General features: G+C 40.9%; 1 protein-coding gene across 1 annotated transcript in view; it reads right to left on the bottom strand.

Moving 5' to 3' along the window:
* The window catches only part of Nf1 (neurofibromin 1), a 1,160,697-nt gene that overhangs the window by 184,903 nt on the left and 949,694 nt on the right, over positions 1–26,100 (bottom strand). The window contains exon 48 of the mRNA XM_071663491.1: positions 7,788–8,111. Coding sequence (XP_071519592.1) covers positions 7,788–8,111 — 324 coding nt within the window. The remainder of the gene's footprint in view (positions 1–7,787; positions 8,112–26,100) is intronic.

Below are 26,100 nucleotides of genomic sequence, written 5' to 3'. Positions count from 1 at the left end.
ACATATCTCAGGAACCTTCATGACCTCAATGCAACTAACACAACAAAGACATCGAACACTTACTACTAAAACTGCCCTGCAGTCTTGCACACATATCACAGTACTATGTGACCTATGGTAGACATGACTGGCTTCCTGAGCACTGTGGGAGCCACATAAAGGTAGAAAGAGCAGGACATATGTAGTATAAGTATTTTCATTATTATCATACATAACTGCTTTTTCCCTGTTGGAAAACAGCATTGCTCTCCCCTGCTTCAGTGAGGCAGCACCAGGAATACAGACAAAAAGGCCCTTTTCATTCACATTCAGTCTCTAGCTGTAATGTGTGATGCACTGAAACCACAGCTCCCTTTCCACATACAGGCCCCACACAGCTTTCCATGGTTTACCCCAGACGCTTCACATGCCCTGATTCAATCCATTGACAGCACGTCAACCCCGGTATACCACATCGATCCAACTCACTCTATTCCTTGCCCACCTTTCACCCTCCTGCATGTTCAGGCCCCAATCACTCAAAATCTTTTTCACTCCACCTTTCCTCCTCCAATTTGGTCTCCCACTTCTCCTCGTTCCCTCCACCTCCGACACATATATCCTCTTGGTCAATCTTTCCTCACTCATTCTCCCCTTGTGCGCAAACCATTTCAAAACACCCTCTTCTGCTCTCTCAACCACGCTCTTCTTATTTCAACACATCTCTCTTACCCTTACATTACTTACTTGATCAAACCACCTCACACCACATATTGTCCTCAAACATCTCATTTCCAGCACATCCTCCCTTCTGCGCACTACTCTATCCATAGCCCACGCCTCGCAACCATACAACATTGTTGGAACCACTATTCCTTCAAACATACCCATTTTTGCTTTCCGAGATAATGTTCTCGACTTCCACACATTCTTCAAGGCTCCCAGGATTTTCGCCCCCTCCCCCACCCTATGATTCACTTCCGCTTCCATGGTTCCATCCGCTGCCAGATCCACTCCCAGATATCCAAAACACTTTACTTCCTCCAGTTTTTCTCCAATCAAACTTACCTCCCAAATGACTTGACCCTCAACCCTACTGTACCTAATTACCTTGCTCTTATTCACATTTACTCTTAACTTTCCTTTCACACACTTTACCAAACTCAGTCACCAGCTTCTGCAGTTTCTCCCATGAATCAGCCACCAGCGCTGTATCATCAGCGAACAACAACTGACTCACTTCCCAAGCTCTCTCATCCCCAACAGACTGCATACTTGCCCCTTTCCAAAACTCTTGCATTCACCTCCCTAACAACCCCATCCATAAACAAATTAAACAACCATGGAGACATCACACACCCCTGCTGCAAACCTACATTCACTTAGAACCAATCACTTTCCTCTTTCTACAAGTATACATGCCTTACATCCTCGATAAAAACTTTTCACTGCTTCTAACAACTTGCCTCCCACACCATATATTCTTAGTATATATATATATATATATATATATATTTTTTTTTTCTTTTTTTATACTTTGTCGCTGTCTCCCGCGTTTGCGAGGTAGCGCAAGGAAACAGACGAAAGAAATGGCCCAACCCCCCCCATACACATGTATATACATACGTCCACACACGCAAATATACATTCCTACACAGCTTTCCATGGTTTACCCCAGACGCTTCACATGCCTTGATTCAATCCACTGACAGCACGTCAACCCCGGTATACCACATCGCTCCAATTCACTCTATTCCTTGCCCTCCTTTCACCCTCCTGCATGTTTAGGCCCCGATCACACAAAATCTTTTTCACTCCATCTTTCCACCTCCAATTTGGTCTCCCTCTTCTCCTTGCTCCCTCCACCTCCGACACATATATCCTCTTGGTCAATCTTTCCTCACTCATTCTCTCCATGTGCCCAAACCACTTCAAAACACCCTCTTCTGCTCTCTCAACCACGCTCCTTTTATTTCCACACATCTCTCTTACCCTTACGTTACTCACTCGATCAAACCACCTCACACCACACATTGTCCTCAAACATCTCATTTCCAGCACATCCATCCTCCTGCGCACAACTCTATCCATAGCCCACGCCTCGCAACCATACAACATTGTTGGAACCACTATTCCTTCAAACATACCCATTTTTGCTTTCCGAGATAATGTTCTCGACTTCCACACATTCTTCAAGGCTCCCAGGATTTTCGCCCCCTCCCCCACCCTATGATTCACTTCCGCTTCCATGGTTCCATCCGCTGCCAGATCCACTCCCAGATATCTAAAACACTTTACTTCCTCCAGTTTTTCTCCAATCAAACTTACCTCCCAAATGACTTGACCCTCAACCCTACTGTACCTAATTACCTTGCTCTTATTCACATTTACTCTTAACTTTCCTTTCACACACTTTACCAAACTCAGTCACCAGCTTCTGCAGTTTCTCCCATGAATCAGCCACCAGCGCTGTATCATCAGCGAACAACAACTGACTCACTTCCCAAGCTCTCTCATCCCCAACAGACTGCATACTTGCCCCTCTTTCCAAAACTCTTGCATTCACCTCCCTAACAACCCCATCCATAAACAAATTAAACAACCATGGAGACATCACACACCCCTGCCGCAAACCTACATTCACTTAGAACCAATCACTTTCCTCTTTCTACAAGTATACATGCCTTACATCCTCGATAAAAACTTTTCACTGCTTCTAACAACTTGCCTCCCACACCATATATTCTTAGTATATATATATATATATATATATATATATATATATATATATATATATATATATATATATATATATTTATTTTTTTTTTTCTTTTTTTATACTTTGTCGCTGTCTCCCGCGTTTGCGAGGTAGCGCAAGGAAACAGACGAAAGAAATGGCCCAAACCCCCCCCATACACATGTATATACATACGTCCACACACGCAAATATACATACCTACACAGCTTTCCATGGTTTACCCCAGACGCTTCACATGCCTTGATTCAATCCACTGACAGCACGTCAACCCCGGTATACCACATCGCTCCAATTCACTCTATTCCTTGCCCTCCTTTCACCCTCCTGCATGTTCAGGCCCCGATCACACAAAATCTTTTTCACTCCATCTTTCCACCTCCAATTTGGTCTCCCTCTTCTCCTTGCTCCCTCCACCTCCGACACATATATCCTCTTGGTCAATCTTTCCTCACTCAATTCTCTCCATGTGCCCAAACCACTTCAAAACACCCTCTTCTGCTCTCTCAACCACACTCCTTTTATTTCCACACATCTCTCTTACCCTTACGTTACTCACTCGATCAAACCACCTCACACCACACATTGTCTTCAAACATCTCATTTCCAGCACATCCATCCTCCTGCGCACAACTCTATCCATAGCCCACGCCTCGCAACCATACAACATTGTTGGAACCACTATTCCTTCAAACATACCCATTTTTGCTTTCCGAGATAATGTTCTCAACTTCCACACATTCTTCAAGGCCCCCAGAATTTTCGCCCCCTCCCCCACCCTATGATCCACTTCCGCTTCCATGGTTCCATCCGCTGCCAGATCCACTCCCAGATATCTAAAACACTTCACTTCCTCCAGTTTTTCTCCATTCAAACTCACCTCCCAATTGACTTGACCCTCAACCCTACTGTACCTAATAACCTTGCTCTTATTCACATTTACTCTTAACTTTCTTCTTCCACACACTTTACCAAACTCAGTCACCAGCTTCTGCAGTTTCTCACATGAATCAGCCACCAGTGCTGTATCATCAGCGAACAACAACTGACTCACTTCCCAAGCTCTCTCATCCCCAACAGACTTCATACTTGCCCCTCTTTCCAAAACTCTTGCATTTACCTCCCTAACAACCCCATCCATAAACAAATTAAACAACCATGGAGACATCACACACCCCTGCCGCAAACCTACATTCACTGAGAACCAATCACTTTCCTCTCTTCCTACACGTACACATGCCTTACATAATCGATAAAAACTTTTCACTGCTTCTAACAACTTTCCTCCCACACCATATATTCTTAATACCTTCCACAGAGCATCTCTATCAACTCTATCATATGCCTTCTCCAGATCCATAAATGCTACATACAAATCCATTTGCTTTTCTAAGTATTTCTCACATACATTCTTCAAAGCAAACACCTGATCCACACATCCTCTACCACTTCTGAAACCACACTGCTCTTCCCCAATCTGATGCTCTGTACATGCCTTCACCCTCTCAATCAATACCCTCCCATATAATTTACCAGGAATACTCAACAAACTTATACCTCTGTAATTTGAGCATTCACTCTTATCCCCTTTGCCTTTGTACAATGGCACTATGCACGCATTCCGCCAATCCTCAGGCACCTCACTATGAGTCATACATACATTAAATAACCTTACCAACCAGTCAACAATACAGTCGACCCTTTTTTAATAAATTCCACTGCAATACCATCCAAACCTGCTGCCTTGCCGGCTTTCATCTTCCGCAAAGCTTTCACTACCTCTTCTCTGTTTACCAAATCATTTTCCCTAACCCTCTCACTTTGCACACCACCTCGACCAAAACACCCTATATCTGCCACTCTATCATCAAACACATTCAACAAACCTTCAAAATACTCACTCCATCTCCTTCTCACATCACCACTACTTGTTATCACCTCCTCATTTGCGCCCTTCACTGAAGTTCCCATTTGCTCCCTTGTCTTACGCACTCTGTTTACCTCCTTCCAGAACATCTTTATATATATATATATATATATATATATATATATATATATATATATATATATATATATATATATATATATTTTCTTTCTTTCAAACTATTCGCCATTTCCCGCATTAGCGAGGTAGCGTTAAGAACAGAGGACTGGGCCTTTGACGGAATACCCTCACCTGGCCCAATTCTCTGTTCCTTCTTTTGGAAAAAAAAAAAAAAAACGAGAGGGGAGGATTTCCAGCCCCCCGCTCCCTCCCCTTTTAGTCGCCTTCTACGACACGCAGGGAATACGTGGGAAGTATTCTTAATCCCCTATCCCCAGGGATAAATATATATATATATATATATATATATATATATATATATATATATATATATATATATATATATATATATATTATTTATATTTATTATATAATATATAATATATATATATATATATATATATATATATATATATATATATATATATATATATATATATATATATATTATTTATATTTATTATATAATATATAATATATATATATATATATATATATATATATATATATATATATATATATATATATATATATATATATATATATATTTTTTCTTTTTATACTATTCGCCATTTCCCGCACTAGCGAGGTAGCTTTAGGAACAGAGGACTGAGCCTTTGAGGGAAATCCCCACTTGGCCCCCTTCTCTGTTCCTTCCTTTGGAAAATCAAAAAATGAGAGGGGAGGATTTCCAACCCCCCGCTCCCTTCCCTTTTAGTCGCCTTTTACGACACGCAGGGAATATGTGGGAAGTATTCTTTCTCCCCTATCCCCAGGGATATATAACAAGTAGTGGTGATGTGAGAAGGAGATGGAGTGAGTATTTTGAAGGTTTGTTGAATGTGTTTGATGATAGAGTGGCAGGGTAAGGGTAAGAGAGATGTGTGGAAATAAAAAGAGTGTGGTTGAGAGAGCAGAAGAGGGTGTTTTGAAATGGTTTGGGCACATGGAGAGAATGAGTGAGGAAAGATTGACCAAGAGGATATATGTGTCGGAGGTGGAGGGAACGAGGAGAAGTGGGAGACCAAATTGGAGGTGGAAAGATGGAGTGAAAAAGATTTTGTGTGATCGGGGCCTGAACATGCAGGAGGGTGAAAGGCGGGCAAGGAATAGAGTGAATTGGATCGATGTGGTATACCAGGGTTGACGTGCTTTCAGTGGATTGAATCAGGGCATGTGAAGCGTCTGGGGTAAACCATGGAAAGTTGTGTGGGGCCTGGATGTGGAAAGGAAGCTGTGGTTTCGGGCATTATTGCGTGACAGCTGGAGACTGAGTGTGAACGAATGGGGCCTTTGTTGTCTTTTCCTAGTGCTACCTCGCACACATGAGGGGGGAGGGGGATGGTATTCCATGTGTGGCGAGGTGGCGATGGGAATGAATAGGGGCTGACAGTGTGAATTGTGTGCATGGGTATATATGTATGTGTCTGTGTGTGTATATATATGTGTACATTGAGATGTATAGGTATGTATATTTGCGTGTGTGGGCATGTGTGTGTGTACATTGTGTATGGGGGTGGGTTGTGCCATTTCTTTTGTCTGTTTCCTTGCGCTACCTCGCAAACGCGGGAGACAGTGACAAAGCAAAATAAATAAATTGAACAAAAAGAACAAATTACTGTGGAGGTGGAAAATTTTTTTGATTCTTCATCCAAAACACAAAAACAAAAATCAAATTTGTTCTTTCTACAGCTGAAGTCACTTTATAAATTGCTCTCACATTTCCTTATCTGCAACAAGAAGAAAATCTCACTGACACTCAGTGAATCAAAAATATCTTGTTCAAGGGAAGAATGGCAAGGCTCATAACCCTTTGCAGTCTAATGACAAATCTCAGGCATTTCTTTATCAATTTCAGCTTGAAGGTAAACAAAATTCAAACCAGGTAAATTAATGGGAAAGATATGGAAAAGCCTTCGTTGGAATTTACTACCTACTTATGGAAAACTTTCTCCAGACTTGAACTGTCCCTCCATTTGACCATCAGGCCTGAGAGTCATGGATAATCATTTGTCTAAATAAAGCTGACTTTTGTGGGTGACAACCCAGGGAAAATGTCCCAAATGTTGTGCATTATCTATTTCTGCTGAAGCTGCAGGAGTCCCATAAGGGTCCGGGCAATATATATTACGAATAATATAATAATGTCCACAAAATAACTTCAAAAACAGGAAGAATCATTAGAGCACTACTGTATGGTATCCTACATGAAATACTGTATTTTAAGATGAATAGAAAACAAAAGCATAATACATCCATCATAATAAACGGTAAAGTTGTAAGTATGGAAGTGAAGAAAGGATAAAGGGACAGCACAGTCCTCCCAAACCTGATCTATGCAGCCAAAACATGGACATGGAATGAGTCACAGGGGTCAAGAGTAAAGGCTGTGGAATGAAGAAAGAAATGACTGGGTGTATGAGAGAACTGCTATGGCAGGGAATGCAATGGGAATGAAGTATGAAATGACAGAGTGAGTGAAACATAATACTTCAAGGTTGTTTGGGTATATAGAAATAATGCAAGATGGGGAGTTTACAAGGGGAATGTAGAGGAGTATGATTAAAGAGGTTGGTGTGAGTGAAAGACCATGCATGACATGGGGAAACAGAGTGAAGGAGTTCTAGAGGGAGAGAAATGGTAAAAGTGTGTGGAATAGTGTAAGCAAGGTTGGCATGTATGAGCAGGGATAAGTAAAGACACCTCCCATGGCCACTCCCTCGATGGGAGTTCTGTGTGGGAACGGTCATCAGAGATACAGATACTGACTTCTAGCCTTCACTCATGGAAATGCTAAAATTCATATAAAGATTTATACTTTTCATAACATATTAAAGGGAGGAATTACATACCTGCAGTATGAATACTTTCTTCTGCAAGTACAGAAAGTAGGTCCATAGGCTCCCAATGAAGAAATATCTCTTTTCCACATAAAATCCTGTTCTCTTTGTGTATAAACTCCTATCACATGTCCATATGCAAGATATACTAAGAGTCAAAAGAACTGACCTGTGGCAGACATATTTGTTCTACTGAATCCCACGGTTTTTGTCGTCTGTTTGCTGGAACTGCAGAAGCAGAGGATGGTGGAGGTGGATCTTTTGTAATGGTAGGAGGAGACCGGATCTCTGCTGGAGTGCCCACCAAAAGTGGTGTCCCTCCACCACTGACAATACCACTGCTCATACTTGTAGCTATAGAGGAAGCAGCGGCAGCATTACCAGCACTACCCACTCCATTACTGCCACCGCTGCTACCTCCACTAACTACCCCAGTAGTTGCAGCACTTCCCACTGATACCAGAGTGGTTGTACTGGCATTAGAGGAATTGGCCTGAGGGCAGGACATGCAAGTTGTATACTCCATGAACCTCCATGAGTTGTCCAAATCAATCTATAAATATAAACAATAACATATTTTAGGTACAAAAGCATTTATCATGAACATCTATATTTCAATTGCAACTTAGGAGATATTAACCCTATGCACTGTTACTGTACCTCAAAAAGAGTAAATATATGTTATTCCAAAAAGTTACCAATATACTTTCTTCACTCTCTCCCCCCTTCATAAATGATACAGACATGAAGTTTTTTTTAGTACTACAAATATTTCACTATATATGAACATCACCTGCTTTGTTAACCTACCAGAATATCATCATACTAAAATTGATAGTGATGTTAGTGTTATGTAATACAATTACAGATGATTCTGTTGCAGATCAATTGCATTTCAAGAACTCTGCTGAACACTCTGCCTCCTACTTCAAATTGTTTATTCCATACCCACATGTCACTGATTTCCATTTCTAGTAATTACATTGGATATAAATTATGAACGCAATACAGAGATAAAAGACCAGTGAAAGAGTGTTAATTTGGAGGGACAGTCATGGTGAACAGAGAGTATGAATGCTAATGAAATAAATTGATCACATTTGAAAAGTGGAATCAGTTGTTAAATATGAATGGAAGAGAAGAGGAAGGAGAGGATTTCACGGCTTAAAGATGTAAAGATGTCTCTCCAGGTGGTGACCCATGATCAACGAGGTATTCCTTAAGGTAATATGGCCAGGATCATTTCTACTCTAATAAAAATTGGTAATGAAACACTTATTCATTCACACTTTTCAATCAATTCTCGATCACCAAACCCTTTTGCTTGATGAATGGGTTTTCTATCAACCAATCAAAGACTGCCCCCAGGTTGGCATCACCAACACTGCTGCTACCAGCTATTCAGAGCTCACACTTCACAGACTGCAGCACCAATCCAAGGCAGTCACAAAAGGTACAAAGAAAAGTTTTCAAAAATGTAGAAGGCCAGACATGACATGGAAAACAGGAAAAACTGCTTGCAGGACACTACCTCAGAAAGAATTTTTCTTTTCAAACCTATATTTCTCAAATTTCTCTACTCTGTGGCTTGTTTTAATAAGCAATTAAAGCATACCCACACGAAAGAAGAGGACTCACGAAAAAGCTTTCAAATTAGACAAAAACTAAAAAAAGAAAATACCTTCAATGGTGAATCAGAGGTGTACTGAAATCTGAATCTATGGGAAGAGGAATCCACAAAGCCACAAAGGTGAGATCCACCATGTCTAAACAAAGGTAACATTTCACAAAGGTAGAAAAAAGTGCCTTAAGCTCCTTTTCTTGATTTCCTCTAATGAAAAATTTCTGAGGAAGGTTAAATCAGAGGCCATCTTCCTTAAAACATGTAATCTAGTGTAAAGTCATGGTTAAGCCAAGAAGGTTACTTTCTGGATCCACAAAGAGATATTTCTTGCTAAATGGATTTTTAGAGGTGCATGGGTGCACAAATAAATAATCCCTTGGTGATAATGGTTCTATTTCAAAATCTAATGAATTCAATCTTGGCCAAAAAAAAAACAGAAATTGGGTTTATATGCTGATTTGTACGAGTTCCCCCCAAAAAAATGACTCTGGGCTTGGTCAGAGCATGTAATTCACTAACTCTCCTTCCTAAGAATATAAAGCAAAGAGTTTTCACAAGAAAACATTGAGGAGCTAAACTTCCACAATAATATATTACACTGTAAATAGTCTCTAAGATTTTTGAAAGTTCCTTATTAAGCTGAATGGAAGAAACAACCAGTGTCCTCAAATGAAAGAGTGGAGATATCTATCCTAGATAGGGAGTTTCAAAATAAAACTACATTCTTTTTACCCCTTAACATCCTACTAAGCAATCCTTCCCATCCCTTAAAATTCACGTTATTCTAGTTGTTTAAAAAATGCATTCAACCATACAATTTCAAAGATACAATGAAAAATTCACTTCTGAAGTATTTTTGTCATCTACTACTTTTAAGGTAATAAAAAGTTTAGTACTCATTTCAGCTTAATGCACTGAAAACTTCGAATAGTCAGGCCTGAGTATCATGTCAGTTGCCAATGCACATGTCTTACCATTCATTCTACCTACAACAAAATACTGAGCACTATTATAATTAATCTTACATAATAAATCTTTTTTAACTATCATCACTGTCTGAATATCAATGATAATTGCAAGGCACACCAGTAAACACAGTGTCAAGGTCAGGTAGACACTGGCAACACTCCCTCCAATTCTGCTAGATCTTTTCCTGGCTCATCTTTGTCAATTTCTAATGCTGAAAGAGTCAGCATCCATAACATCACTCTACACACAATCCAAAGACAAATAATCATCAAAAAATTCAGGATCATCTATTCAGTCCTGTAAATCTAGCTAAAGGCCACTAAGTTTCCTTCCAAGAAAACTTGAACAATTGTGTTTTTATTGGCATGGCTGGAGGGTGACTGACTGTGAGTAGAAATTATCATGCACTGCCACCTTATCCACCATCCATTTTGGTGCACAGCCTTGAAAATGAAATGCAAATCCAATGCATAAAAACCCATCTGGAAGCACTAAGGGATTAAAAAGCAAAAGTGTCTCCCATGTATCTGTCATATTATAGGCTGGAGAAGGACTCTAAACATAAACCTTCCATAACTTCTACTGCATCAGAATCTTCAAAGATGGCCTGTAATGATTTCCTGACTGACTGGTAGTCTTTAGGTAGAAGGGCACAAATTATGAAGAATTGGCACAAAAGATGGAATAGGAAAAGAGAAAAATGTAATCTTTATGATTCCAACTGTGATGACAGCTTCTGTTGCAACTACCTTAACATCTAAAGCTGCAGCAACATAAGGATCATTCAGTAATAGTACTAAGTAAGAACATTAAGCAGGAGTATAGACTGAAGCAGCCAGTAGGAACATTAGGTAGAAACCTCTGCAAACACTGCATTAGAGTTACCGTCTTCCAGTGGCCTGTAAAGGGTGAAGCACTAGAGGCTAAGAAACAGCACTAGAGTTCACTAGCTATATAGAAGTAAAGAGTTATGCATGGGTTCTGGTGGCAAGGAGATCCTCTTGATCATCTGCTTACTCTTTAGAGATAAGAGCCAGAAAAAAAAGATTCTCAGACATGGCTAGGCACAGAATATCTTCTGATAACTCAAGAGAGGCAGGGACAGGCAAAAGCCTCTGTACATCATACACTGAAGTGCTAGTGTCCATTAGAAATAACAATCCACATCTAGGCCTGAGGGCATTCTGGGAAAGTGACCACCAGCTCCTTTATTCCAATACGATAGTATTTCTGTATCCCTACTCAATAGCCCACAGCTATGTACTCTTCTCAAGAATGGAAGCCTTGTCCAAGATTCGAAGTGTCTCTCATACCTGAAAGGGTTAAATTTGTTATCTAGTTTTTTGCTTTGTTCATACATGTGGTTAAAAACTTTGGATTTCTTTTCAAGTTTTCTACAACTCTTTAATCATTCATTTTTGGTTTTGTTCAATGGGACTTTTTGGTTACAAGAGAAGAGGTAGTGAAAGCCTTGCAGAAGATAAAATCTGGCAAGGTGGTGGGACTGTATGGTATTGGTAAGGATATTCAATGCATGTACGGATCAAGGTGAAGCACCTAAGGATTGCATAGTGCCAATGTACAAAGGCAAAGGGGATAAAACTGAGTTTTCAAACTACACAGGCATAAGTTTGTTGAGTATTCCTGAAAAATTGTATGGGAGGGATTGACTGAGAGGGTGAAGGCATGTACAGAGCATAAGACTGGGGAGGAGCAGTGTGGTTTCAGAAGTGGTAGAGAATGTGTGGATCAGGTGTTTGCTTTGAAATATATGTGTGAGAAATACCTATTCATGGATCTGGAGAAGGCATATGACAGGGTGGAGAGTGATGCTTTGTGGAAGGCTTTAAGGGTATAAGGGGTGGAAGGTAAGCTACAAGAAGCAGAGAAGTTTTTATCAAGGGTGTAAGGCATGTGTATGAGTAGGAAGGGCGGAGAGTGATTGGTTCCCAGTGAAGGTTGGTTTGCAGTAGTGGTGTGATGTCTCCATGGTTGTTAAATCTGTATATGGATGGGGTGGTCAGGGAGGTAAATGAAAGTGTTATGGAAAGATGGGCAAGGATGCAGTCTGCTGGGAATGAGGAAGCCCACCTGGGAAGTGAGTCAGATCATGATCACTGATGATACAGCACTGGTGGCTGTTTTGAGTGAGAAACTGCAAAAGTTGGTGACTGGGTTTGAAAAAGTGTGTGAAAGAAGAAAGTTGAGAGTAAATATGAATGATAGCAAGGTTATTAGGTTCAGTAGGGTTGAGGAACTAGTTAATTGGGATGTAAGATTGAACTAAGGACTAGTTAATGGGGATGTAAGATTGAACAGAGAAAAATGGAAGTGAGGTGTTTTAGATATCTGGGAGGAGACTTAGCAGCAAATGGAACCATGGAAGCAGAAGTAAGTCAGAGGGTGGGGGAGGGGGTCAAGGTTCTGCGGGCGATGAAGAATGTGTGGAAGGAGAAAATGTTATCTCGAAGCAAAAATAGGTATGTCTGAGGGAATAGTAGTTCCAACAATGTTATATAGTTCTGAGACATGGGCTATAGATAGGGTTGTATGGAGGAGGGTGGATGGGTTGAAATGAAATGTTTCAGGGCAATATGTAGTGTGAGGTGATTTGATTGAGTAAGTAATGAAAGGGTAAGAGATATGAGTGGAAATAAAAAGAGTGCAGATGAGAGAGCAGAAGAGGGAGTGTTGGAATGGTTTGGACATATGGAGTGAATGAGTGAGGAAAGATTCGCAAAGAGGATATATGTGTCAGGTGGAGGAAACAAGGAGAAGCGGGAAACCAAATTGGAGGTGGAAGGATGGAGTAAAAAGATTTTGAGCAATTGGGGCATGAACACACAGGAGGGGGAGAGGCATGCTAGGTATAGAGTGAACTGGAATGATGGAGTTTGTTTGCTGTACTTGACATGCTGTCAATGGACTGGACCAGAGCATGTAAAATGTCTTGGGAGAATCATGGAAAGGTCTGTGGGGTCTGGCTGTGGATAGGGAGCTATGGTTTGGGTGTACTACACATGACAGCTAAAAACTGAGTGTGTGCGAATGTGGCCTTACTTGTCTGTTTTCCTGGCACTACCTTGCTGAAGCAAGAGGTAACAATGCTGTTTCCTGTGGGGTGTGTCTGTGCGTGTATGGGCGTTTACGAATATATATATGTGTATAGGAGTAGATGGTCCACTGCTCACCTGTTTCCTGGCATTACCTCGCTTATGCGGGAAATAGTGATTAAGGCAGCATGTATGAATATGTACATGTGGAAATATGTGTATGTCTGTGTATGTAAATGAATGCATAATGCTGAAATGTAGAGGTATGTATATGTGCGTGTGTGAGTGTTTATGTATATACATGTTTATGTGGGTGATTTGGGCCATTCTTTTGTCTGTTTCCTTGCGCTACCTCACTAAAGTGGGAGACAGCGACAAAGTATAATAAGTAAATAGGGATAGGGGAGAATGAATACTTCCCACGCTTCCCCGCGTGTCATAGAAGGTGACTAAAGGGGACAGGAGTGGGGGGCTAGAAACCCTCCCCTCCTTGTATTTTAACTTTCTAAAAGGGGAAACCGAAGGGGGAGTCACGCAGGGAGTGATCATTCTCCTCGAAGGCTCAGACTGGGATGTCTATATGTGTGTGGAGGTAACCAAGATGAGAAAAAAGGAGAGATAGGTAACATGTTTGAGGAAAGGAACCTGGATGTTTTAGCTAAGAGTGAAAGGAAGCTCAAGGGTAAAGGGGAAGAGGGGTTTGGGAATGTCTTGGGTTACAGTAAAGTCAGGGGTTGGTGAGAGGACAAGAGCAAAGGAAGGAGTAGCACTACTCCTGAAGCATGAGTTGTGGGAGTATGTGATAAAGTGTAAGAAAGTAAATTCTAGATTGATATGGGTAAAACTGAAAATGGATGGAGAGATATGGGTAATTATTGGTGCCTATGCACCTGGTCATGAAAACAAAGATCATGAGAGGCAAGTGTTTTGGGAGCAGCCAAGTGAGTCTGTTAGCAGCTTTGATGCACGAGACTAGGTTATAGTGATGGGTGATTTGAATGCAAAGGTGAGTAATGTGGCAGTTGAGGGAAATCGGTGTACATGGGGTGTTCAGTGTTGTAAATGGAAATGGTGAAGGGCTTGTAGATTTGTTTGTTGAAAAAGGATTGGTGATTGGGAATACCTGGTTTAAAAAGAATATATATACATAAGTATACGTATGTAAGTAGGAGAGATGGCCAGAGAGCGTTAATGGATTCCGTGTTAATTGATAGGCGCGTGAAAGAGACTTTTGGATGTTTATGGCTTGAGAGGGGCAACTAGAGGGATGTCTGATCATCATCTTGTGGAGGTGAAGGTAAAGATATGTAGAGGTTTTCAAAAAAGAAGAGAAAATATTGGGGTGAAAAGAGTAAGTGAGCTTGGAAAGGAGACTTGTGTGAAGAAGTACCAAGAGAGACTGAGTGCTGAATGGAAAAACATGACAGAGAAAATGGCGTAAGGGGAGTGGAAGAGGAATGGGATGTATTTAGGGAAGCAGTGATGGCTTGTGCAAAAGATGCCTGTGGCATGAGAAAGATGGGAGGTGGGCAGATTAGAAAGGTAAGCGAGTTTTGGGATGAAGAACTAAGATTGTTAGTGAAAGAGAAGAGAGAGGCATTTGGACGATTTTTGCAGGGAAATAGTGCAAATGAGACTGTGATGTGTATAAAAGAAAGAGGCAATAGGTCAAGAGAAAGGTGCAACAGGTGAAAAAGAGGGCAAATGAGAGTTGGGGGTGAGACTATCAATAAACTTTAGGGAGAATAAAAAGATGTTTTGGAAGGAGGTAAATAAAGTGTGTAAGACAAGAGAACAAATGGGAACATCGGTGAAGGGGGCAAATGGGGAGGTGATAACAAGTAGTGGTGAAGTAAGAGGGAGATGGAGTGAGTATTATGAAGATTTATTGAATGTGTTTGATGATAGGGTGGAAGATATAGGGTGTTTTGGTCGAGGTGGTGTGCAAAGTGAGAGGGTCGGGGAGAATGATTTGGTAAAGAGAAGAAGAGGTAGTGAAAGCTTTGATGAAGATGAAAGCCGGCAAGGTGGTGGGTTTGGACGGTATTGCTGTGGATCTTATTAAAAAAAAGAGGGTGACTATGTTGTTGACTGGTTGGTGAGGATATTCAATGTATGTATGGTTCATGGTGAAGTGCCTGAGGATTGGCAGAATGCATTCATAGTGCAATTGTACAAAGGCAAAGGGGATAAATGTGAGTGTTCAAATTACAGACGCGTAAGTTTCTTGAGTATTCCGAAGAAATTATATGGGAGGGCATTGATTGAGACAATGAAGGCATGTACAGAACATCAGATTGGGAAGAGTGGTGTGGTTTCAGAAGTGGTAGAGAATGTGTGGATCAGATGTTTCCTTTGAAGAATGTATGCGAGAAATATTTAGAAAAACAGATGGATTTGTATGTAGTATTTATGGATCTGGAGAAGGCATTTGATTGAGTTGATAGAGACGCTCTGTGGAAGGTATTAAGAGTATATGGTGTGGGAGGTAAGTTGCTAGAAGCAGTGAAAAGTTTTTATCAAGGACGTAAGGCATGTGTAAGAGTAGGACGAGAGGAAAGTGATTGGTTCCTAATGAATGTCGGTTTGCGGCAGAGGTGCGTGATGTCTCCATGGTTGTTTAATTTGTTTATGGATGGGGTTGTTAAGTATTTCTCGCATACATTCTTCAATGCAAGAGTTTGGGAGTGAGGGGAAAGTATGTAGTCTGTTGTGGATGAGAGGGCCTGGGAAGTCAGTTGTTGTTCGCTAATTTTACAGCACTGGTGGCTGATTCGGGTGAGAGACTGCAGATGTTGGTGACTGAGTTTGGTAAAGTGTGTGAAAGAAAAAACTAAGAGTAAATGTGAATGGGAGCAAGGTTATTAGGTTCAGTTGGGTTGAGGGACAATTAATTGGGAGGTAAGACTGAATGGAGAAAAACTGGAAGTGAAGTGTTTTAGATATCTGGGAGTGGATTTAGCAGTGGAAGGAACCATGGAAGCAAAAGTGAGTCACAGGGTGGGGGAAGGGCGAAGGTTCTGGGAGCCTTGAAAAATGTGTGGAAGGCGAGAATGTTATCTCGCAGAGCAAATATGGGTATGTTTGAAGGAATAGAGGTTCCAACAATGTTATATGGTTGCGAGGCATGGGCGATAGATAGGGTTGTGTGGAGAGGAAAGTGGATGTGTTGGAAATGAGATGTTTGAGGACAATATGTATTGTGAGTTGGTTTGATTGAGTAAGTAATGAAATGGTAAAAGAGATGTTTGATCATAAAAAGAGTGTGATTGAGAGAGCAGAAGAGGGTGTGTTGAAATGGTTAGGTCACATGGAGTGAACGAGTGAGGAAAGATTGACAAAGAGGATATATGTGTCAGAGGTGGAGGGAATGAGTAGAGGTGGTAGACCAAATTGGAGGTGGAAAGATGGAGTCAAAAAGACTTTGAGGGATCGGGGCCTGAACATGCAGGAGGGTGAAAGGTGTGTAAGGAATAGAGTGAATTTGAATGATGTGGTATACCAGGGTCGACATGCGGTCAATGGATTGAACCAGGGCATGTGAAGTGTCTGGGGTAAACCAAAGAAAGTTTTGTGGGGCCTGGATGTGGAAAGGGAGCTGTGGTTTTGGTGCATTATACATGACAACTTGAGACTGAGTGTGAACGAATGTGGCCTTTGATGTCTTTTCCTATTGCTACTTCAAGTGCTTTTGGGGGGAGGGGGTTGTCATTTTATGTGTGTCAGGGTAGCAACAGGAATGAATACAGGCAGCAAGTATGAATTATGTACATGTGTATATATGTATATGTCTGTGTATGTATATATGTGTATAAGTTGAAATGTATAGGTATGTATATGTGTGTGTGTGGACGTGTAAGTATATACATGTATATATGGGTGGGATGGGCCATTCTTTAGTCTGTTTCCTTGAGCTATATTGCTGAAGCAGGAGACAGCGAGAAAGTATAATAATAATAACAATAATGATAATATATAATACTCCTGAAACAGGAATTGTGGGAGTATGTGATAGAGTGTAAGAAAGTAAATTCTCGATTAATATGGGTAAAACTGAAAGTTGATGGAGAGAGGTGGGTGATTATTGGTGCATATGCACCTGGGCATGAGAAGAAAGATCAAGAGAGGCAAGTGATTTGGGAGCAGCTGAATGAGTGTGTTAGTGGTTTTGATGCACGAGACCGGGTTATAGTGATGGGTGATTTGAATGCAAAGGTGAGTAATGTGGCAGTTGAGGGAATAATTGGTATACATGGGGTGTTCAGTGTTGTAAATGGAAATGGTGAAGAGCTTGTAGATTTATGTGCTGAAAAAGGACTGATGATTGGGAATACCTGGTTTAAAAAGCGAGATATACATAAGTATACTTATGTAAGTAGGAGAGATGGCCAGAGAGCGTTATTGGATTACGTGTTAATTGACAGGCGTGCAAAAGAGAGACTTTTGGATGTTAATGTGCTGAGAGGTGCAACTGGAGGGATGTCTGATCATTATCTTGTGGAGGCTAAGGTGAAGATTTGTATGGGTTTTCAGAAAAGAAGAGTGAATGTTGGGGTGAAGAGGGTGGTGAGAGTAAGTGAGCTTGAGAAGGAGACCTGTGTGAGGAAGTACCAGGAGAGACTGAGTACAGAATGGAAAAAGGTGAGAACAATGGAAGCAAGGGGAGTGGGGGAGGAATGGGATGTATTTAGGGAATCAGTGATGGATTGCGCAAAAGAAGCTTGTGGCATGAGAAGAGTGGGAGGTGGGTTGATTAGAAAGGTTAGTGAGTGGTGGGATGAAGAAGTGAGAGTATTAGTGAAAGAGAAGAGAGAGGCATTTGGACGATTTTTGCAGGGAAAAAATGCAATTGAGTGGGAGATGTATAAAAGAAAGAGACAGGAGGTCAAGAGAAAGGTGCAAGAGGTGAAAAAAAGGGCAAATGAGAGTTGGGGTGAGAGAGTATCATTAAATTTTAGGGAGAATAAAAAGATGTTCTGGAAGGAGGTAAATAAAGTGCGTAAGACAAGGGAGCAAATGGGAACTTCAGTGAAGGGCGCAAATGGGGAGGTGATAACAAGTAGTGGTGATGTGGGAAGGAGATGGAGTGAGTATTTTGAAGGTTTGTTGAATGTGTTTGATAATAGAGTGGCAGATATAGGGTGTTTTGGTCGAGGTGGTGTGCAAAGTGAGAGGGTTAGGGAAAATGATTTGGTAAACAGAGAAGAGGTAGTAAAAGCTTTGCGGAAGATGAAAGCCGGCAAGGCAGCAGGTTTGGATGGTATTGCAGTGGAATTTATTAAAAAAGGGGGTGACTGTATTGTTGACTGGTTGGTAAGGTTATTTAATGTATGTATGACTCATGGTGAGGTGCCTGAGGATTGGCGGAATGCGTGCATAGTGCCATTGTACAAAGGCAAAGGGGAAAAGAGTGAGTGCTCAAATTACAGAGGTATAAGTTTGTTGAGTATTCCTGGTAAATTATATGGGAGGGTATTGATTGAGAGGGTGAAGGCATGTACAGAGCATCAGATTGGGGAAGAGCAGTGTGGTTTCAGAAGTGGTAGAGGATGTGTGGATCAAGTGTTTGCTTTGAAGAATGTATGTGAGAAATACTTAGAAAAGCAAATGGATTTGTATGTAGCATTTATGGATCTGGAGAAGGCATATGATAGAGTTGATAGAGATGCTCTGTGGAAGGTATTAAGAATACATGGTGTGGGAGGAAAGTTGTTAGAAGCAGTGAAAAGTTTTTATCGAGGATGTAAGGCATGTGTACGTGTAGGAAGAGAGGAAAGTGATTGGTTCTCAGTGAATGTAGGTTTGCGGCAGGGGTGTGTGATGTCTCCATGGTTGTTTAATTTGTTTATGGATGGGGTTGTTAGGGAGATAAATGCAAGAGTTTTGGAAAGAGGGGCAATTATGAAGTCTATTGGGGATGAGAGAGCTTGGGAAGTGAGTCAGTTGTTGTTCGCTGATGATACAGCGCTGGTGGCTGATTCATGTGAGAAACTGCAGAAGCTGGTGACTGAGTTTGGTAAAGTGTGTGGAAGAAGAAAGTTAAGAGTAAATGTGAATAAGAGCAAGGTTATTAGGTACAGTAGGGTTGAGGGTCAAGTCAATTGGGAGGTGAGTTTGAATGGAGAAAAACTGGAGGAAGTAAAGTGTTTTAGATATCTGGGAGTGGATCTGGCAGCGGATGGAACCATGGAAGCGGAAGTGGATCATAGGGTGGGGGAGGGGGCGAAAATTCTGGGGGCCTTGAAGAATGTGTGGAAGTCGAGAACATTATATATATATATATATATATATATATATATATATATATATATATATATATATATATATATATATATATATATACCTCCCAGGTGCGGGAGACAGCGAAAAAGCAAAATAAATATAAATAAATAAATATATATCTTATCCGTGGGATAGGGGAGAAATAATACTTCCCACGTACTCCCTGCGTGTCGTAGAAGGCGACTAAAAGGGGAGGGAGTGGGGGGCTGGAAATCCTCCCCTCTTTTTTCTTTTTTTCAATTTTCCAAAAGAAGGGACAGAGAAGGGGGCCAGGTGAGGATATTCCCTCAGAGGCCCAGTCCTCTGTTCTTAACGCTACCTCGCTAATGCGGGAAATGGCGAATAGTTTGAAAAAAGAAAAAGAAATATATACATCTATTCTTTATTATACTTTGTCGCTGTCTCCCACGTTAGCGAGGTAGCGCAAGGAAACAGACGAAAGAATGGGCCAGCCCAACCACATACACGTGTATATACATACACATGCACACCCACACATATACATACATATACATCTCAACGTATACATATATATATACACACAACGATATATACATATATACACATGCACATAATTCATACTGTCTGCCCTTATTCATTCCTGTTGCCACCCTGCAACACATGAAATAACAACCCCCTCACCCTGCATGTGCGCAAGGTAGTGCTAGGAAAAGACAACAAAGGTCACATTGGTTCACACTCAGTCTCTACCTGTCATGTATAATGCACCGAAACCACAACTCCCTTTCCACATCCAGGCCCCACAAAACACTAAATGGTTTACCCCAGACGCTTCATATGCCCTGGTTCAATCAATTGACAGCACGTCAACCCTGGTATACCACATTGTTCCAATTCACTCTATTCCTTGCATGCCTTTCACTCTCCTGCATGTTCAGGCCCTGATCACTCAAAATCTTCTTCACTCCATCTTTCCACCTCCGATTTGGTCTCCCACTTCTCCTCGTTCCCTCCACCTCCGACACATATATCCTCTTTATCTATCTTTCCTCACTCATTCTCTCCATGTGACCAAACCATTTCAAAACACCCTCGTCTGCTCTCTCAACCATACTCTTTTTAATACCACATATCCCTCTTACCCTTTCATTACTTTCTCGATAAAACCACCTTACACCACATATTGTTCTCAAACATCTCATTTCCAGCACATCCACCCTCCTCTGCACAACTCTATCTATAGCCCATGCCTTGCAACCATATAACACTGTTGGAACTACTATTCCTTCAAACATACCCATTTTTTGCTTTCCAAGATAACGTTCTCACCTTCCGCACATTTTTCAATACTCCTAAAAATTTCATCTACAAATATATATATATATATATATATATATATATATATATACATATATATTTTTTTTTTTGCCGCTATCTCCCGCGTTTGCGAGGTAGCGCAAGGAAACAGACGAAAGAAATGGCCCAACCCACCCCCATACACATGTATATACATACGTCCACACACGCAAACATACATACCTACACAGCTTTCCATGGTTTACCCCAGACGCTTCACATGCCCTGATTCAATCCACTGACAGCACGTCAACCCCGGTATACCACATCGATCCAATTCACTTTATTCCTTGCCCTCCTTTCACCCTCCTGCATGTTCAGGCCCCGATCACACAAAATCTTTTTCACTCCGTCTTTCCACCTCCAATTTGGTCTCCCACTTCTCCTCGTTCCCTCCACCACTGACACATATATCCTCTTGGTCAATCTTTCCTCACTCATTCTCTCCATGTGCCCAAACCACTTCAAAACACCCTCTTCTGCTCTCTCAACCACGCTCTTTTTATTTCCGCACATCTCTCTTACCCTTACGTTACTTACTCGATCAAACCACCTCACACCACACATTGTCCTCAAACATCTCATTTCCAGCACATCCATCCTCCTGCGCACAACTCTATCCATAGCCCACACCACGCAACCATACAACATTGTTGGAACCACTATTCCTTCAAACATACCCATTTTTGCTTTCCGAGATAATGTTCTCGACTTCCACATATTCTTCAAGGCTCCCAGAATTTTCGCCCCCTCCCCCACCCTATGATCCACTTCCGCTTCCATGGTTCCATCCGCTGCCAGATCCACTCCCAGATATCTAAAACACTTTACTTCCTCCACTTTTTCTCCATTCAAACTTACCTCCCAATTGACTTGACCCTCAACCCTACTGTACCTAATAACCTTGCTCTTATTCACATTTACTCTTAACTTTCTTCTTTCACACACTTTACCAAACTCAGTCATCAGCTTCTGCAGTTTCTCACATGAATCAGCCACCAGTGCTGTATCATCAGCGAACAACAACTGACTCACTTCCCAAGCTCTCTCATCCCCAACAGACTTCATACTTGCCCCTCTTTCCAAAACTCTTGCATTCACCTCCCTAACAACCCCATCCATAAACAAATTAAACAACCATGGAGACATCACACACCCCTGCCGCAAACCTACATTCACTGAGAACCAATCACTTTCCCCTCTTCCTACACGTACACATGCCTTACATCCTCAATAAAAACTTTTCACTGCTTCTAACAACTTGCCTCCCACACCATATATTCTTAATACCTTCCACAGAGCATCTCTATCAACTCTATCATATGCCTTCTCCAGATCCATAAATGCTACATACAAATCCATTTGCTTTTCTAAGTATTTCTCACATACATTCTTCAAAGCAAACACCTGATCCACACATCCTCTACCACTTCTGAAACCACACTGCTCTTCCCCAATCTGATGCTCTGTACATGCCTTCACCCTCTCAATCAATACCCTCCCATATAATTTACCAGGAATACTCAACAAACTTATACCTCTGTAATTTGAGCACTCACTCTTATCCCCTTTGCCTTTGTACAATGGCACTATGCACGCATTCCGCCAATCCTCAGGCACCTCACCATGAGTCATACATACATTAAATAACCTTACCAACCAGTCAATAATACAGTCACCCCCTTTTTTAATAAATTCCACTGCAATACCATCCAAACCTGCTGCCTTGCCGGCTTTCATCTTCCGCAAAGCTTTTACTACCTCTTCTCTGTTTACCAAATCATTTTCCCTAACCCTCTCACTTTGCACACCACCTCGACCAAAACACCCTATATCTGCCACTCTATCATCAAACACATTCAACAAACCTTCAAAATACTCACTCCATCTCCTTCTCACATCACCACTACTTGTTATCACCTCCCCATTTGCGCCCTTCACTGAAGTTCCCATTTGCTCCCTTGTCTTACGCACTTTATTTACCTCCTTCCAGAACATCTTTTTATTCTCCCTAAAATTTAATGATACTCTCTCACCCCAACTCTCATTTGCCCTCTTTTTCACCTCTTGCACCTTTCTCTTGACCTGTCTCTTTCTTTTATACATCTCCCACTCATTTGCATTTTTTCCCTGCAAAAATCGTCCAAATGCCTCTCTCTTCTCTTTCACTAATACTCTTACTTCTTCATCCCACCACTCACTACCCTTTCTAATCAACCCACCTCCCACTCTTCTCATGCCACAAGCATCTTTTGTGCAATCCATCACTGATTCCCTAAATACATCCCATTCCTCCCCCACTCCCCTTACTTCCATTGTTCTCACCTTTTTCCATTCTGTACTCAGTCTCTCCTGGTACTTCCTCACACAAGTCTCCTTCCCAAGCTCACTTACTCTCACCACCCTCTTCACCCCAACATTCACTCTTCTTTTCTGAAAACCCATACAAATCTTCACCTTAGCCTCCACAAGATAATGATCAGACATCCCTCCAGTTGCACCTCTCAGCACATTAACATCCAAAAGTCTCTCTTTCGCGCGCCTGTCAATTAACACATAATCCAATAACGCTTTCTGGCCATCTCTCCTACTTACATACGTATACTCATGTATATCTCACTTTTTAAACCAGGTATTCCCAATCACCAGTCCTTTTTCAGCACATAAATCTACAAGCTCTTCACCATTTCCATTTACAACACTGAACATCCCGTGTACACCAATTATTCCCTCAACTGCCACATTACTCATCTTTGCATTCAAATCACCCATCACTATAACCCGGTCTCGTGCATCAAAACCACTAACACACTCATTCAGCTGCTCCCAAAACACTTGTCTCTCATGATCTATCTATCTATCTATCTTTATCTCTGAAGCCTATCCCCCCGTGGAACTCCCTCAAAGGGTTGGCCATGGCAACAGTCTCCATAATTAGTGAATTCTAGTGACGTTTCTTAGTCTTTACTGCCTCAACCTTAACAGGTCACTAGCAAAGGACAACTCGAGCACAGGGTTTGCAGAGGCATCTACTTAATGTTTCCATTGACTGTTTCTACCAAATGTTCCTACCCACCACTTCTACCTAATGTTCCTACCTAAATGTTCCTACCTACTACTTCTATCTATTGCTTCTATCATTTTGCACATAGCACTCACCACAGGAAAATCTAATTACAAAGAATGAGCTGTTTGAGCTAGGTGTAGTCAAGTGTTATGTATGGCAAGAAGAGACTACGTTTGTGGAGAGAATGCTAGTAGTCCTCGTGTGAGTGAGGTAGAAAGAAAAGACAACTACCTGGGTCAGAGAAAAGCAACTTGATAACCACTGAAGAGCTAGCTCGCTACATACCTATCACTAACCCTCCTGATACCCAGGTGAGTAAAACCGGTAACATACCTTCCTGGTTGTTGGTTGCCTACTAACTATTACCTACAGTGCCTAGCTGCAAGAAAAATTAAACTACAAGTTAAGCTTTATAGCTAGAAACATTGACTACAAAATATGACAAACAATTCTCACCCTTTCACTGCTTTAGTAATACCATATTTTGAATATATAGTTCAGTTTTGGCCCTCAAACTACAAAAATGACAAGGAAAAACTGCATGAAGTGCAAAGATGGGAAACAAAACTAATTCCATCTCTAAGACACCTAACATACGAAGAGAGGCTCAGAAGATTGGATCTCTTTTCTCTAAAAAACATAGACTTCACAGTGACCTAATACAAGTTTTCAGAAGTTTTAGATAAATCTGACAATGTAAATCATGAAGATCTTTTTCAAATACAAGAAACTACTTTAATCAGAACAAATGGAATAAAGCTTAAAGCTGAGATTTAATACTGATGTGGACAAAAATTTCTTTGGAAATAGATTCATTGAACACTGAAATAAGATACCATCTAATGCTGTAAATGTGAAGATAATACGTATTTTAAAAATCCAATGTGACAAACATTTCACCATTGCAGGTATATACCAAATGATCATGGAAAAAGAAATCATATTCCATTTTTACATTCCAGACACTAAATGACACTAAGGTGCAGCAGAGTGGGACAGTATATAAAGATCATTTAGCAGGATTTCCTTTTTGTTCCAATAATGCTAAATTCCATGAAACCTTTTATCTCTACCTCATCCATTTATATGTTTTCGGTTTATTCCAAAACAGACGACCTAGTCAAGGGTTAACAGGCCCCCAGTTGTCTGTCTTTCCCCATGTACTCCTGCATTTGATTTGAATCTAGGAAGCTCCCACTCCCAAAATATGACAAAATCAAACTGAATATCTAATGCATACAGCACTGAGGGGTCTCTTCATTTTCTATTCCCCTACTTGTTATAATAAGCTTCCTGAGCTGTAGACTCCAAAATCTTGAAAGAAAGAGATCATTGACTGGAGCTCGTTGTGTGTGTGTGTGTGTAATTACCAATTTGTTATATTTGGGAAGGGTTTTACACTTGTGGGGTCCCTTCCCTTAAACATTCCCAACTGTTGTACAACTTCTTACATTTATCTCTTTTGCTACATTTACCATGTCATAAGTCATTCAATTCCTTTGCATCTTTTTTACCAAGCTTCTTGATAAATTTCATGCTATGTCCTCTGGTTGCTCAATCTCTACACCTCTGAAAGAACTGTTCACTGTCCATGTCACTTAATGGTTTCAAAATCTTGAAGGTTGTGATCAGGTCACTCCTCACTCCTCTCTCTTCCAAGATTGGTAAATTCAAAGCCTTTAGACTTTCTCTGTAACTCAGCCCTTTTAATTATGATACCATCTTTGATGTCCTCATCTCAACCTTCTCTATCAACTCTGTGCTTATTAAGATTAGGTGACCAAACTTGAGAAGCATATTCTAGTTCTGACCTTTTGTAATGCATGAACAGCTAGCTAAATATTCTATACACATACTTGAAAGCTATTATGATATTTGCCAAAAGACTGTGTCCTTTAAGGAAGATGCTAAATCCCAAATCCTTCGTACACACATAATCTTGAAGCTTATTTTCTGCCTGATAATAATAAAACTGGGGCCTTCTTTCATTTTGCCTCATTCTCAATTATTTGCATCCACTTTGTTTGAATTTCATTGAACATGTATCAGACCAACTTTAAAGTCTGTTCAGGTCCCCTTGTGAGCTGGTGCAATCCATCTCACGGCCCCTACATCAATTGCAAATATATTCAGGTAGGAGTCTACTCCTTCAGGCAATTCATTCACATAG

Source organism: Panulirus ornatus, chromosome 7 (assembly GCF_036320965.1).
Source record: "Panulirus ornatus isolate Po-2019 chromosome 7, ASM3632096v1, whole genome shotgun sequence".
NCBI classification, from domain to species: Eukaryota; Metazoa; Arthropoda; class Malacostraca; order Decapoda; family Palinuridae; genus Panulirus; species Panulirus ornatus.
The sequence above is the reverse complement of the archived record's forward strand: the minus strand, read 5'-3'. Positions and strand labels throughout refer to the sequence as shown.